This window comes from Pristiophorus japonicus, chromosome 13 (assembly GCF_044704955.1).
Source record: "Pristiophorus japonicus isolate sPriJap1 chromosome 13, sPriJap1.hap1, whole genome shotgun sequence".
NCBI lineage: Eukaryota > Metazoa > Chordata > Chondrichthyes > Pristiophoridae > Pristiophorus > Pristiophorus japonicus.
Window position 1 is genome coordinate 179908235 of NC_091989.1, and position 16224 is coordinate 179924458.

At 47.1% G+C, this 16224-nt stretch overlaps 1 protein-coding gene across 1 annotated transcript in view; it reads left to right on the forward strand.

Annotated features, from left to right (window-relative positions):
• Window positions 1–16224, forward strand: part of adamts18 (ADAM metallopeptidase with thrombospondin type 1 motif, 18) — a 297899-nt gene that overhangs the window by 91597 nt on the left and 190078 nt on the right. The window contains exons 4-5 of the mRNA XM_070897035.1: window positions 11430–11709; window positions 14691–14890. Coding sequence (XP_070753136.1) covers window positions 11430–11709; window positions 14691–14890 — 480 coding nt within the window. The remainder of the gene's footprint in view (window positions 1–11429; window positions 11710–14690; window positions 14891–16224) is intronic.

The following is a 16224-nucleotide window of genomic DNA, read 5'->3' on the forward strand; positions in this document are numbered from 1 at the left end:
TAAAGATTGGTGTAGGGCTAATTTCGGGCAGGTGTCAAAATGTACCTCTTCACGCAAAGGCTGATCACTTGGATGCTTTTGTGGGGGGGTGCTGATTAGTGGTGTTGACGCCTTTGTTTCATTCATTAGAAAGTTGGATTATGTGATTTAAAAAAAAATGCTGAATAGATGGGCCGAATGCCTTCACTCACCTGTATTTATTTGGAAACTTGTAAAGGAAATTGTTGACATAATTTTCTACTGTTAATGAAAACCATGCCTATGACTGGCGTAGAATTAAACAGTCATGTCTAAATGTAGACACCAATGTTAGCCATCGCATTGACCCTTAATGAATCACAATATTGGTGTTAATGTTCCAAGGTTTTCATTCTTTGTCCCTCAAGTCACAATGAGCTTCAACATAAGTCGAGCCTGACGCTAATTTTCCATCTCAAATTTGATTTTTTTTGGATACAACTATCCCCAAGGAAAGTTCTTTTTTTTTAAGAAGTCTGATGTTCGGCATTCACAGACATATTTTGTTTAATTAATTAAGAAAATGCTTTGTTTTAGTTTTTTGACCAGACATGCATTAATTACAAAGCATGTGGCCCTAAATAAAACTTTTTGGTATTGTTTTTGTTGGCCACCCATGGAAATGTTTGGATCTTGTGGTTGGCCACCCAAGATTTGGGCAAAGCATTAACTATTTGCTATGGCAACACAGAAGAACGAGTGTAATCCTGCACCCATTGGCTGTCAACAGAAGCTAATTGCCACAGCAACACAAAAGCTTTTGTCGGGAGCCAATGGCTGCAAAGTTATTCTGGATTAACATATTCAATTAATCATTTGACTTAATTTTGTCAGCCACGTTCGTTTTCATTTCCAGTTTCTCCCTCAAAGGTGTCAACCATTGCACAGGGGGTAGCACTCTTGCCTCTGAGCCAGAAGGTTGTGGGTTCAAGTCTCACTCCAGAGACTTTCTAGACTGACACTCCCAGTGCAGTGCTGAGGGAGCGCTGCACTGTCGAAGGTGCCGTCTTTCAGATGAGAAGTCAAACCGAGGCCCCGTCCACTCTCAGGTGGATGTAAAAGATCCCATGGCACTATTTTGAAGAAGAGCAGGGGAGTTATCCCGGTGTCCTGGCCAATATTTAATCCTCAATCAACATAACAAAGACAGATAATCTGGTCATTATCACATTGCTGTTTGTGGGAGTTTGCTGTGCGCAAATTGCCTGCCACGTTTCCTACATTACAACAGTGACTACACTTCAAAAAGTACTTCATTGGCTGTAAAGTGCTTTGGGACGTCTGGTGGTCATGAAAGGCGCGATATAAATGCAAGTCTTTTTTTTCTTTCAAAGAAATTAATGAGTTTAAGGCCTGGGGCAAGTCTTGCTTTCTTCTCCTGTGTAGTCTAGTAGAGGACTGTGTTTGGTTCCAGGCACCATATCTCAGGAAGGATATACTGGCCTTAGAAGGAGCATAAATTCACCAGAATGATATCTGGGCTAAAAGGGTTAACTTATGAAGAAGGGTTGTATAGACCCGTCTTGTATTCCCTTCAATATAGAAGATCCAATTGAGGTGTTTAAAATGATTAAAGGCATTGATAAAAAAGACTTGCATTCATACAGCACCTATCATGACCTCATGTCTTTCTTTATAAGATAGTCACTAATATATCTGTAATGTATTTGCTTCCTAGGTTTTTTGCTTAAGAATTCATAGCAACACATTACTATTATAAACCAGTTAGTCTAGTCACAAAAGGTTTAACAATTACATTACCAGTTCATCCACCACGCTCAAAACCACAAGTCTCATCATGGATCCCCTGAACCCAACTGTCTGGGGTTTTATTGAGTCTTCTGTACATTACGTGACTGGCTAAGCCATTCACAACTCAACAGCTCTACACCTATTTTGGTAGAATGTTAATTCAAGTGCCCCCTTTTGTAAGGGCACAACAAACCAAATTAACTAATACACATTAAAGGGAACTTTGGCAAATCAAATTAAATTAAAATTTTGTTCCCTGTTGAAATGTTGCACTACAGTCCCTCTGGTACCGACCTCTCGCGGAAGGCCGCGAGCATACCGTTGGACACAGCATGCTCCATCTCCAGGAACAGCCTGGCGTGAATGTAGCCGCGGAAGAGAAGCAGGCTGAACAACCCCCTCGATCTTCTGCTGCCTGGACTGGTTAATGGACAGGAGCAGTCCTACGAGGAGGCACTCCGACCTGTCCACTCCCCTCCACACCGGGTGTCCAAAGATCAGGAGTGTGGGACTGAAGTGCAGCCAGAATTTGAGGAGCAGCCCCTTCAAATAATGCCCCTTCACACACTGTACATACACATGGAGCATGGACTCCTCCAGACCACAGAAATCACAATGCTCTACAACTATTTTGTTGTAATCTGTAAAACATAATAATTAATTCAAGTGCCCCCTTGTTTTTTTTGTGGGCACCAGAAACACAAATTATACAAGTGCCGCCTGGCTAAAAATGGGGGGCGGGGTGGCACTAAAAACTGGTAAATTAAACAAATTAAACTTTACACAAAACATCAAATTAAAATTTGTTTGCCAGGGGTGATAATGCACTCCAGTCCCTCCGGCGCCCACCTCTCGCGGAAGGCCGCGAGCGTACCGGTGGACACCGTGTGCTCCATCTCCAGGGACACCCTGGCTCGGATGTAACCGCGGAAGAGAGGCAGGCAGTCCGATTCCCTCGACCGCCCGCTGCCTGGTCTGGCTGATGGCCCCCTTGGCCGTGCCCAGGAGCAGTCCTACGAGGAGGCCCTCGGACCTGCCCGCTCCCCTTCGCACAGGGTGCTCAAAGATCAGGAGTGTAGGACTGAAGTGCAACCAGAATTTGAGGACGAGCCCCTTCAGATATTGGAAGAGGGGCTGCAACCTCGCACATTTAGTAAAAACGTGGAGCATGGGCTTCTCCAGACTGCAGAAATCTACAACGATTTAAACCTGTGAGCATACTCACAGGTTCATACATTACAATGGGGTTAGATGAAGAGGGGTGAGAGGAGGCTCGTGTAGAGCATAAATGCCGGGATAGACCAGTTGAGCCGAATGTAATTTTGGAGATCTTGGTGTGTTGTAGAGGTGTGAGAGTTTATCAGGACCTTGGTTCGCGAAGACCATTTTGCAGTCCGGGGTACAATATTTATGCACCTCCAACCAAATGGTTGCTACTGTGAATCCACAGCTTTGATGAGCACACTGCTCTTAGGCTCACTGCCCTTTTGTGCATGATTCTCTCTGTAGCCCCTTGACTGCCCAGATGGAACACTGAGCTCTTTGACATATTTCATCGCAAGGGAAATAAAAAGGGAGGACAACCGCTTCAGAAGAAGTCCATCTTTGTTGTCCGACAAAAATAGCACTGGCTCCAAGAATCCTTCCTTACTGAACCGAAGATGGGGGTGTGTGTAGCCTAAAGTGAACTTTGTCAGGAATGAGAGAAAAACAAGGTATTGCTAAAGGATACAAAGTCCTGCTTTCAATCGTGAAGCAAGGATGGGTAAGACAATTCAACACTATACAGAACCAAAGACAGGAAAAGCCTCTGTATTCGTCGTGCCGTGTTTTCACAGGGATTACAATGTGCGTGTGTGTTTGTTTTAGGGCTCAGCACACTCATGGTCATTTCTGGGATGAGGGCAAGTCAAGTGCAGAGACGGGCACAAGCATGCTAGCAGCTGGATTACCTGCACCTTTTAGCTGCTTGTCATTATCGGTGGAAAGTGTATTTTGGCAGTATTAGTTTCCTGAACAAAGTAGGCTGTGATTTTGGAGCCAATCCACTGTTTGTGCAATTCTCTGACTGTCAGAGAGATCAGAGTCTGATAGCCAGAATTGCACATCAATTAATTAAGCAGCCCCCAGTGGCCGTGATGGTGTGTTTTCCTGTATTACGCTCCTGTATTATTTATACTCGGTGGCTGATCCCCAGTGGCGATGCTGACGAGGAGTCTGGGTACATGGAGCACACTTGTAGGGGTGGAGATTGGTCTCGGGCCTATTCTGGGCCCATAACCAGCTGCGGGCCAACCTGGAGGCACCAAGCCGGCCTGAAATTGGTCCTGATCCCATTTCAGTAATCTCGGCGAGCTGCCGCCATCGACCAATACAGCCTGCGCAAGTGGGAGAAATCAGTATTGGCCCCTTGCCTCACCGACTGTGTCCTGAAGCTAAGTCTTAGAATGGTGGGGGGTTGTTGGTCATCATCATAGGCAGTCCCTCCGAGTCGAGGGTGACTTGCTTCCACTCTAATAGTGAGTTCTCAGGTGACTGAGGAGTCCAATGCGGGACCTACAGTCTCTGTCACAGGTGGGGCAGACAGTGGTTGAAGGAAAGGGTGGGTGGGGAGCCTGGGTTGCTGCACACTCCTTTCACCGTTGCTTGTTCTCGGCAATGGGACTCGAGGTGCTCAGAGCCCTCCCAGATGCTCTTCCACCACTTTGAGTGGTCTTGGGCCAGGGATTCCCAGGTGTCGGTGGGGATGTTGCACTTTGTCAAGGAGGCTTTGAGGGTGTTCATGAAGCATTTTCTCCAGCCACCTGGGGCTTGCTTGCCGTGTTGAAGCTCCGCGTAGAGCGCTTGCTTTGGGAGTCTCGGGTCAGGCATGCAGACGACGTGGCCCGCCTAATGGAGCTGATCGAGCGTGGTCAATACTTCAATGCTAGCCTGAGCCAGGACACTGACTTTGGTGCGTCTGTCCTGCCAGTGGATTTGCTGGATATTGCGGAGACAGCGCTGGTGGTACGTCTCCAACGCTTTGAGGTGTCTGCTGTACATAGTCCACGTCTCTGAGCCATACAGGAGAGCAGATATCTCTATAGACCTGAGCTTGGAGCCAGGTTTGAGGTGCTGGTCTTCAAACACTCTCTTCCTTAGGTGACCAAAGGCTGCACTGGCACACTGAAGGCAGTGTTGCACCTTATTGTCAATGTCTTCTCTTGTTGGTACAGTAATGGCGGAGGGCCGATCACAAGTGCTGCAGAGGCAGATTAATGCTTGGTGCTGACTCCAACAATTACTCCATCACCAAGACTACCTAGTTCCACCTCCGTATCATCGCCCATCTCCACCCTAGCCTCAGCTCATCTGCTGCTGAAACCTCTCATCCGTGCCTTTGTTACCTCGAGACTCGACTATTCCAACGCTCTCCTGGCCGGCCTCCCATTTTCCAACCTCCATAAACTTGAGCTGATCCAAAGCTCTGCTGCCCATCTCCTAACTACTAGGTTGATTCCGGAGATGAGGGGGTTACCTTATGATGATAGATTGAATAGACTGGGTCTTTACTCGTTGGAGTTCAGAAGGATGAGGAGTGATCTTATAGAAATATTTAAAATAATGAAAGGGATAGACAAGATGGAGGCAGAGAGGTTGTTTCCACTGGACGGGGAGACTAGAACTAGGGGGCACAGCCTCAAAATACGGGGGAGTCAATTTAAAACCGAGTTGAGAAGGAATTTGTTCTCCCAGAGGGTTGTGAATCTGTGGAATTCTCTGCCCAAGGAAGCAGTTGAGGCTAGCTCATTGAATGTATTCAAATCACAGATAGATAGATTTTTAACCAATAAGGGAATTAAGGGTTACGGGGAGCGGGCGGATAAGTGGAGCTGAGTCCACGGCCAGATCAGCCATGATCTTTTTGAAGGCTCGAGGGGCTAGATGGCCTACTCCTGTTCCTAATTCTTATGTTCTTATGTTACTCGCACCAAGTCCTGCTCACTCTTAACCCGAGAACTACATTGGTTCCCAGTCTGGCAAAGTCTCAATTTTGATTGATTCATTCTTGTTTTCAAATCCCTCCATTGGCTCACCCCTCTTGGTCTCTGTAACCTCCTCCAGCCCTAAAATCCTCCGAGATGTTTGCACTCTTCCAATCCTGACCTCTTCCCGATTTCCGCCGTTCCACAGATGCCTTCAGCTGCCTCTGACCTAAGCTCTGGAAATACCCTCCCTAAACCTCTGCGCCTCTCTACCTCTCTCTCCTCCTTTAAGATATTTCTTAAAATCGACTTCCTTGACAAGTATATTGGTCATCTGTCCTAATATCTCCTTTATCTCCTTCTGTGACTCCGTCTCACATCTCGACTGATAATCACTCCTGTGAAGGGCCTTAGGATGTTCTACATAAGAATTAGGAACAGGAGTTGGCCATTCGGCCCCTCGAGCCTGCTCCGTCATTCAATAAGATCATGGCTGATCTGATCTTGGCCTCAACTCCGCTTCCTGGCCCACTTCCCATAACCACTCACTCACTTATCGCTCAAAAATCTGTCTATCTCCACCTTAAGTACATTCAATGACCCAGCCTCCACAGCTCTCTGTGGTAGAGAAGTACACAGATTCACGACCCTCTGAGAGAAAAAATTCCTCGTCATTTCCGTTTTAAATGGGCGACCCCTTATTCTGAAACTATGCCCCCGGTTCTAGATTTTCCCACGAGGGGAAACATCCTCTCTGCATCTACCCTGTCAAGCTCCCTCATAATCTTAGATGTTTCAATAAGATCTCCTCTCATTCTTCTCAACTCTAATGAGTAAAGGCCCATCCTGCTCAACCTTTCTTTATAAGGCCACCCCTTGATCTTTGGAATCAAGGACCTGCATTGTAGCTTATTACCTTATTGCTCTGTGGCAAAGTCCATCAGGGAACCAACATTTTAAGGCTTTGGGGTGATGTATCTTTAACCCTCCTCCCATAAAATGAAGCAATAAACTACAGTGAATTGGGCCGCAATGGCGCACTTCACCAAACGACATTGCCCTGTGATGCGGGGTATCAAAATTTCCAAACAAAGCTTTTGAAAAAGTTCGACATAAAGGGCTATTAGTTCAGCTCAAAGCTGCGGGAATGTTTGGGAATGGATAAGGAACTGACTGAAAGCATAGAAAACCAGAGATGCTTGTCAGTATGCAGAGAAATTCTGAGCGAGATTGTCCAGAGATTGGACCACTACCTCTTCTAATTTACGTTGTGTCAGCTGTGTCTCTGGGTATCACACTCGCCTCTAAGTCAGAAGGTTGTAGGTTCAAGTCCCACTCAAGAGACTTGAGCACATAAATCTAGGCTGATACTCCAGTGCAGTGCTGAGGGAGTGCTGCACTGTTGGTGGTACTGTCTTTCGGATGTGACGTTAAACTGAGGCCTTATCCGCCCTCTCGGGTGGACATAAAAGATCCCATGACACTATTTTGAAAAAGAGCAGGGCAGTTATCCCTGATGTCCTGGCTAATATTTATCCCTCAATCAACGTAACAAAAACACATTATCAGGTCATTATCACTTTCCTGTTTGTAGGAACTTGCTGTGCGCAAATTGGCTGCCACGTTTCCCACATTACATCAGTGACTACACTCCAAAAGTACTTCATTGGCTGCAAAGTGCATTGGGAAGTCTGGTGGTCGTGAAAGGCACCATAGAAATGCAAGTCTTCTTCTTTCAATGACATGGAAGGTAGATACAGGAGCAGGTCATTTAGCCTTTCGAGCTTGTTCTGCTATTCGATTAGATTATGGCTGATCCATTTCTCAACTCCATTTAGCTGCCTTAGCTTCAGAAATTCAAGATAACTTGGTCAAATTTGCAGATGATGCCAAAATTGGAGGGGCAGTGGAATTGGAATAGTCAGCTCTGAAATGAAACCATGAATTGAACATAATAAATAAATGGACAGATGAAATTTAATGAGGCAAGTGTAAAGTACTGTACAGTGGATGTGCAGTACTGTACAGCGTGGAGGCTCCGACCTGCGAAGGAACATCAGCGGTAGGTAGGGGCCATAAAAGGAGCAGCGAGCGGTGGCCATGGGCAGCGTGGAGGCCACTACAAGGTACAACGCGAGCTGGTGCAGGAGGGCGACGGCTGTGAAGAGTGACGTCATCAAGATCCAGGTCGGAGATTGGAACGTGGGCAGGTACAGCAGGTTGGGGCGAAGGAGCGGTGAGAGACTGTGGAGGGACGTGGTCGGGGCCTAGGGGAGGTGCGAGTTCAGGGCCAGGGGCCCAGGGGCAGCACGGACCAGCCCACACTGCGATATGTGTGTGCACTAGGTCCATGCAGCAGAGCTGGTCTCCAGTCGTCTTGGGTAATCCTTGCCACTGGACCAAGACCGAGCTCTGTCAAGTCCATGTGGTGGCTGGTGTGCAACGGCCACCCCACGTTAAAAAAAAAAAAATCCACGCACAGGCATCTTCCACCCTTCAGGATGTAGTTCGGGTCTTTCATTGAAACACCTGTGAACGCATCCTTTTTTTGGCGTGGAAACAAGTCATCCTCGTTTCAAGGGACCGCCTATGATATGACAGTGGATAACACACACATTTCGTGAATGATATTGAACTAGAAGAAGGAGGACTTGCATTTATATAACGCCTTTCACTATGCGATTTACAGCCAGTGGAGTACTTTTGGAATGTAGTCACTGTTGTAATGTAGGAAACGCAGCATCCAATTTGCACACAGCAAGCTCCCACAAACAGCAATGTGATAATGAACAGATAATCTGTTTTAGTGATGTTGATTGAGGGATAAATATTGGCCAGGACACCAGGGATAACTCCCCTGCTCTTCTTCAAAATAATGCCATGGGACCTTTTACGTCCACCTGAAGAGCAGACAGGTCTTCGGTTTAACGTCTTGTCCAAAAGACGGCACCTCCAACAGTGCAGCACTCCACTGGAGTGTCAGCCTAGATTTTTGCACTCAATTCTCTGGAGTGGGTACTTGAACCCACAACCTTCTGACTCAGAGGCAAGGGTGCTGCCCACTGAGCCACAGCTATGGATGAAGTTGAAAGGGACGCAGGACTACTGGTAGACTCAAAGTCCAACTTGCCAAAACAGTGCAGAGTTGCAATCAACCAAGCCAATTGAATGTTGAGCTAAGTAGGCAAAGTAGTAATTTAGTGGAAGTCATGCAGTGACCAGGCTGTACAGTGAGTGGTCTGATCCAACCTCACTTCTGGTCACTGAGATCCAATGGAGACCTTCTAGCATTGGAGACTAGGCTGATCCCCTGTGAATTACGAGGAAAGGTCGGAGAAACCTGGGCTTTTCACCCCTTGAAAGGAGACATCTGAGAGCCGAGATTATAGAGGGAGACACGATAGTGAATGATTTGGAAAAAGTAAATCAGAAAAATGAGGGATTTCAGTTAAGTGGATAGGCTGCAGAAGCTGGGGTTATTCTCCTCAGAGCAGAGCAGGTTGAGAGGAGATTTGATAGAGGTGTTCAAAATAACGGTGGGTCTGGACAGAGTAGATAGAGCAAAACTATTCCCATTGGTAGAAGGGTCGAGAACCAGAAGACACAGATTTAAGTGATTGTCAGAAGATCCAAAGGCGACATGAGGAAATACTTTTTTACGCAGCGAGTGGTTAGGATCTGGGATACAGTGCCTGAAAGGGTGGTGGAGGCAGACTCAATCATGGCTTTCAAAAGGGAACTGTATAAGTACCCGAAGGAAAAATATATTCAGGGCTATGGGTAATGGGCAGGGGAGTGGGACTAGCTGAAGTGCTCTTGCAGAGAAATAGCACGGGCTCGATGGCCGAATAGCCTCCTATTGTACTGTAACCATTCTACGAAGATTATCTTAAACAAAATTGCAAGAGTTGGGCGAAGGGAAGCGGGTGCACACGAGCAAATGTAAGGACTGATGTAAGGAAGTTCTTTACATAGGGAGTGCTCATCGTATGGAATGGACTTTTGGATGGAGTAGTGGAGGCAGAAACCCTGGAATTATTTAAGAACCAGTTGGATGCTACAGTCAGGGGGAATGTTAAAGTCCTCTTGGATGAATGGGCCACCTGCCTCGTCTGTAATTACCTTCTGATCTTGTGATCCTTTTAGGGAGGGAGATAGGCCAAAGTTCCTGTTCCTGTTTCTGATTGTTATCCAGTGATCTCTGTTGTGGAAATAGAAATTGTGTGAGAGCAGGATTGGGTTCAGCTGTGATAGGCCCCACAGTTGAATTTGTACTGGCACTCATTGTCTTGGCTTACACACGATGGGCTAGATTTTCGGTTTTCAGTGAAAACGGTAGTTTTGCGTCAAAATGATCGTTTTCGCTCCGTTACCGTTTTGAGGCCAATCTTTAGGCCTTTACGTCTGCGCCATCGGTGAAAGAGGCATTGCATGACAATTCGCGGCGCAAACCGCGAGCTTCGGCAATTTTACTCCAGGGCCGTGAGTGGTGCGAGAGAGATCTTGGGGGGCGGGGGGGTGGGTGGAGGGGGAATTCCCAAAACACTCAAAGAATATACTTACACGACGATTATCCATTGAATCACTGAAAAAAATTGAAATTTTAACTTAACCTTTTTAGCAGGTCTTCATACTTACCACTGCTGGCAGGGCTGCACTGACAGATTTGACCCTGTCGGTATTCTGGGCGAGGGGTAAGGGTCGGGAGCGAGCCGAAAGTACGAGCTCGCCTGATATAGAGATTGTCTAATTCGGGGATTGAACCAGGGACCTGCCTGCTCTGTAAGCTTCAGAAACGGAAACTTTAAATCAGAGCAGTCCTGGTTAAAAGGAAGTTTGTCCCACTTTCTGGAATCTCCACCCCGCTTTTCTTTCCATTTTCTGCTTTTGCTGTGTGGCCTGGATAGTATTTTCTGCTTTATCTGAAGGGTTACAGTGATAAGCTCCGTGGCTTAAACATTCACTCCCTCCACCACCGGCGCACCGTGGCTGCAGTGTGTACCATCTATAGGATGCACTGCAGCAACTCGCCAAGGCTTCTTTGGCAGCACCTCCCAAACCTGTGACTACCACCATCCGAGAAGGACAAGGGCAGCAGGCGCACGGGAACACCGCCAGCTCCCAAGTTCCCCTCCAAGTCACACACCATCCTGACTTGGAAATATATCGGCTGTTCCTTCATCGTCGCTGGGTCAGAATCCTGGAACTCCCTCCCCAACAGCGCTATGGGAGTACCTTCACCACACGGGCTGCAGCGGTTCAAGAAGAAGGCGGCTCACCACCACTTCCTCAAGAGCAAGTGGAGGATGGGCAATAAATGCTGGCCTTGCCAGCGACGCCCACATCGCGAGAATGAATATATACAGCTAAAATTGAGGCAGGCAGCTCTGCCACTGTAGAATTCCCCCCTCCCTCCTCCCACCACCCACTAAAGCCCCTTTATACAACTTGTTTTAACTGCCTTAAATACCACTACTTAGCGGACTTTATCGTGACTCTATTAAGTTGACGTGGTTGACCTGCTAGAACAAGGACCTACATGAAGTCACTCAGCAGCTCCAACTGCGAACACATGGCCCTCAACACGTTTGAGATTTAAAACATCACCTGGCAGCCTTCCGTGTGTTTTAACAAATAATGTTTTTTTTTAAAAACGAACAAAAACAAAAAAAAAAAATCCCATTTGTCTTCCAGTCAGGTTTAATACGGAGCCAAGAAAATGAATACCTTATAACTCCATTACCTCATCACCTGGCACTGAGACACAACTACACCTCAGCTGCCGGCCATCGGCCGCATGCTCTCTACAAGCGATCGGTGGAGCACAGAGTGCAGCAAAGCCCCGTGGGGAGCGGACATCACCACCACCACCACCAGCACCAGCACCACCGCTCTCACCGCCAACAACAACAGCAAAAGTATCAGCACCACGCCAGAGACCAGAAACAACACTACTGTGGGCGGCGAAAGAAATGTATGTAAGGAACCTTTTTTAGCACTTATTACCGTCGTTTAGTCTACAAATAATAATCATAACTCTTGTACGTGTGCAGACATTGAAGGTCAGCACTGTTTTTGTGCAAGCGCTCGCTCTGCCCTTGAAAGGGCCCATATTTTGAAACACGCAGCACGCCCTGCTAGTTAAACCTTTCTCCATCACCCTTTCGCTCTAAAATATGTTTGCCCCGCAATTTGCTGGAGCTGATAAAGGTGAGGGCGAGAGCGATGGGGTCTTTGGCAGTGATGGAACCAATTCATGGGCTATCGTGCGTTGTCAAACTGCCCGCTATTTTTGGCGGGTTAAATCTGAGCTAATGAATTAATTCTCTGTACTGTCTTAATGTTCAAACGTAGCAGAGGTGAGTTGATTGTACCTCGTTCAGTGTTGGTACCAGAACAGTGCTGATTGACTGTCGCCCAGTGACCTGTCACTGCTGCAATGCCACAGGTTGTTAAACTTTGAAAATTTGACAAAAACAATTTTTTTTTTCTTTCCTGCTATCGCACTTTGCAGCACCACAAGGCGACCATTTGGCCTATTGCAGCTCTCTGAGAGAGCTATCTGCCTTGTCCCAATTCCCTTGCCCCTTGAAGCATACAACATTCTTACAAGGCTTGACAGTGTAGATGCAGAGTGTAATGTATTTGCTTCATGGGTTCTTGGCTTAAGAATTCATAGCAACACATTGTTCATAAGAACTAGTTGGTTTATTAGCAAAAGGTTTAACAATCACACTGCACATTACCAGTTCATCCACCAGGCTCACGCCTGCCTCATTGTGGATCCCCCGAACCCAACTGGCTGGGGTTTTATTGAGTCCTGTGAACATCATGTGACTGGCTAAGCCGCTCCCAACTCAACAGCTCTATAAACCTGTGAGTCATCCATTTAGGGCTGAGATGAGGAGAAACTTCTTCACTCAGAGGGTGGCGAATCTTTGGAACTCTCTACCCTAAAGGGCTGTGGATGCTGAGTCTCTGAATATATTCAAGGCTGTGATAGATAGATTTTTGGAGTCTAGGGGAATCAAGGGATTCGGAGATCAGGCGGTAAAGCGGAGTTGAGGTCGATGATCAACCATGATCTTATTGAATGGCGGAGCAGGCTCGAAGGACCGTATGGCCTACTCCTGCTCCTGTTTCTTGTGTTCTGCCTTCAGCTGTGATGCATTAAGGTGTCTGCGGCTGCACGGGTCTGCTTTGATGGGGATCGAGTTTCAGGGGGACTGCCTGTGTTTCTAAGCTGTGCTCCTTGCACGGCCTGTTAAATCGTACACCCCTGGACAATCATCATAGTGTTTCCTCTACCAGATCCCCCACCCCCCCCCACACACAGGCCTCTGTGGATCTGACGTCTCTCGCCTGGATTTTCTTGGCTCTGTTTTGCAGGTCATAATATCTTTCAGGGGGGCGTTTGAGGGAGAGCGGAATGGTGGTGGGGGTGGGAGAGGGATGACATGGGGCTGGGTGGGGTAGGGTAGGAATCGGTTTCTAATGTCCCTGCACACTTTGAATGCGCCATTCATCTTGCTGGTAAACTTGCTGCTTGATCTTCGAATGTTGCTCTTGGGGCTTGATTTGCCTTTCTCTTGCCAAGAAATTTATTCCCATAAGTATTTCCTCAGGCTTTTTTTTTTGTCTGATGAGGCCTCATTGTAGCACGGTAGAGGTAACTCGGGTAAATCTGTCACTTTGAGAAAAGTATTTAGCGTTGTCTAAACAGCACCAGTGTTTAGTGCAGCCAGCAGATACCATAATCTCTGTCTTTTTTAAAAAAAGTACAATTCCTTCCCCTTCTTTCCCGAGCACTTTGATTCTTGCTGAAGAATGGCCCCATTTATTTTTCACGTGTGATTAGCATGCTGGCTATTTGCCTCCCTATCTCCGTTACCTTCTCCAACCCTATAACCAACCATCGGCCACGAAGTCTCCGTTCCCCTCAATCTGGCATCTGTGTATTAACCTCATCCCCCACCACGCTTTGCCCCATGTCTGGCGCCCGTGCCTTCAGCCATCTCGGTCTCACGCTCTTCAAATTACCGCCCCGCCCCAAGCCCCCGCAAACCACTCCATCTCCCTCTGCTGTGTTAGCTGTGGCTCAGTAGGTAGCACCCTGAACTCTGAGTTAGAAGGTTGCGGGTTCAAGTCCCGCACCAGGGACTTGAGCACAAAAATCCAGGCCGCCACTCCCAGTACAGTGCTAAGGGAGCGTTGCGTTGTCAGAGGTGCTGTCTTTCGGCTGAGAGGTTAAGCCGAGGCCCTGTCTGCCCTCTGTAAAGGTCCCATGGAGCTATTTCGAAGAAGAGCAGGGGAGTTCTCCCTGGTGTCCTGGCCAATATTTATCCCACAATTCTAATCACTTTTCTTTCGTATGGTCATCATCGGCAGTCCCTCAGAATCGAGGAAGACTTGCTTCCACTCTTAAAACGGGCCCCGGCCTCTGAGACAGACGGAGAAATGACCAATTACCAACATTTCTCTCCTCTCCTCCCTCACTCAGCGATCACCAGCACTGACCTCCCGTGGCTCGGAAAATTCTCTGAATCGGCACCGGCCAGGCCCCGAGGGTGCCGAACCACAGAGGTTCAACCTGTATTGATGTTTCTAGTCCCCCTTGAGTTAGCATTCGCCAAAATGATTTTGATCATCACTTGGCCATATTGAGCTGTTCAGTGCTGCACTTTATGGCTCCCTGGTGGGCTTGGAGCCTGGAGATGGTGGGTCACTGTGGAGGTAGATGAGTGCTCGGAATTGTAGTACAAGGTAGGAGAGTAATGTTTCTTTTATTCTCCTCACTGCAGTCGGTCAGCACGCTAGATCGAAGTCCGCCTCAAGTCCTTACTTGTAATGTAAGAATGTTCTGTTTTTCACAGATGCACCGGGGAACGCAATAAATGCACTTTTGACTTCTCGATGGCCTCTGCTTTCTTCTCTTCCCCCACACCCCTTCCTTAGACATGCCTCAGCCTCCAGTCGAGGATATCCACATCTTGTCCGACGAATACAGCCCCAAGAGCAGATTGGCACGCTCCGTCCTGAATGCCCGGAAAAGCCAGGGACTGACGGTCGAAACTCTGGTGGTGGCAGACAAGAAGATGCTGGAGAAACACGGCCGGGAGAACATCACCACCTACATCCTCACTGTGATGAACATGGTAAGTGGGTGAGAAGGGCCACATGGCGGAGGGGGGCCATAATGGCTATTTCCTGTGTGCCATTTTTCTTTCAGTATCGGAAATTAGCGTACAGTCATCTCGAACATAGGAACATAAGAAATAGGAGCAGGAATAGGTCACCTGGCCCCTTGATCCTGCTCCGCCATTTAATAAAATCATGGCTGATTTGATCAAGGACTCAGCTCCACTTTCCTTCCTGCTCCCCATAGCTCTTTATTCCCTTATCTCTCAAATCTGTTTATCTCCGCCTTAAATATATTCAATGACCCAGCCTCCACAGCTCTCTGGGGCAGAGAATTCCACAGATTTACAATCCTCAGAGAAAAAATGTCTCCGCATCTCAGTTTTAAATGGGCAGCCACTTATTTTGTGACTGTGTCCCCTAATTTTAGTTTCCCCTATGAGTGGAAATATCCTCTCTGCATCCACCTTGTTGAGCCCCCTCATTATCTGAAATGTTTCAATAAGGTCACCTCTCATTCTTCTGAACTCCAATGACTATAGGCCCAACCTACTCAACCTATCTTCATAAGTCAACCCCCTCATCTCCGGAATCAACCTACTGAACCTTCTCTGAAAAGCCTCCAATGCAAGTGTATCCTTACTTAAATACGGAGACCAAAACTGTATGCAGTACTCCAGGTGTGGCCTCACCAATACCCTGTACAGTTGCAGCAGGACTTCTCTGCTTTTATACTCTATTCCCCTTGCAATAAAGGCCAACATTCCATTTGCCTTCCTGATTACTTGCTGTACCTACATACTAACTTTTTGTGTTTCATGTACAAGGACCACCAGGTTCCTCTCTATCGCAGTACTTTGCAATTTTTCTCCATTTAAATTATAATTTGCTTTTCTATTATTTCTGCCAAAGTGGATAACCTCACATTTTCCCACATTATACTCCATCTGCCAAATTTTTACTCACTTAGCCTGTCTATGTTCCTTTTGTAGATTTTTGTGTTCTCCTCACAATTTGCTTTCCCACCCATCTTTGTTTCATCAGCAAACGGCAACATAACACTCGGTCCCTTCATCCAAGTCATTAATATAGGTTGTAAATAGTTGAGGCCACAGCACCGATCCCTGCGGCACCCCACTAGTTACTGTTTGCCAACCAGAAAATGACCCAGTTATCCCAACTCTCTGTTTTCTGTTAGTTTGCTAATGTTCAATCCATGCAAATATATTACCCCCAACCCCACAAACTTTTATCTTGTGCAGTCATCTTTTATGTGGCACCTTATCGAATGGCTTCTGGAAATCCAAATTCACCACATCTACTGGTTCCCCCTTATCCACCCTACTCGTTA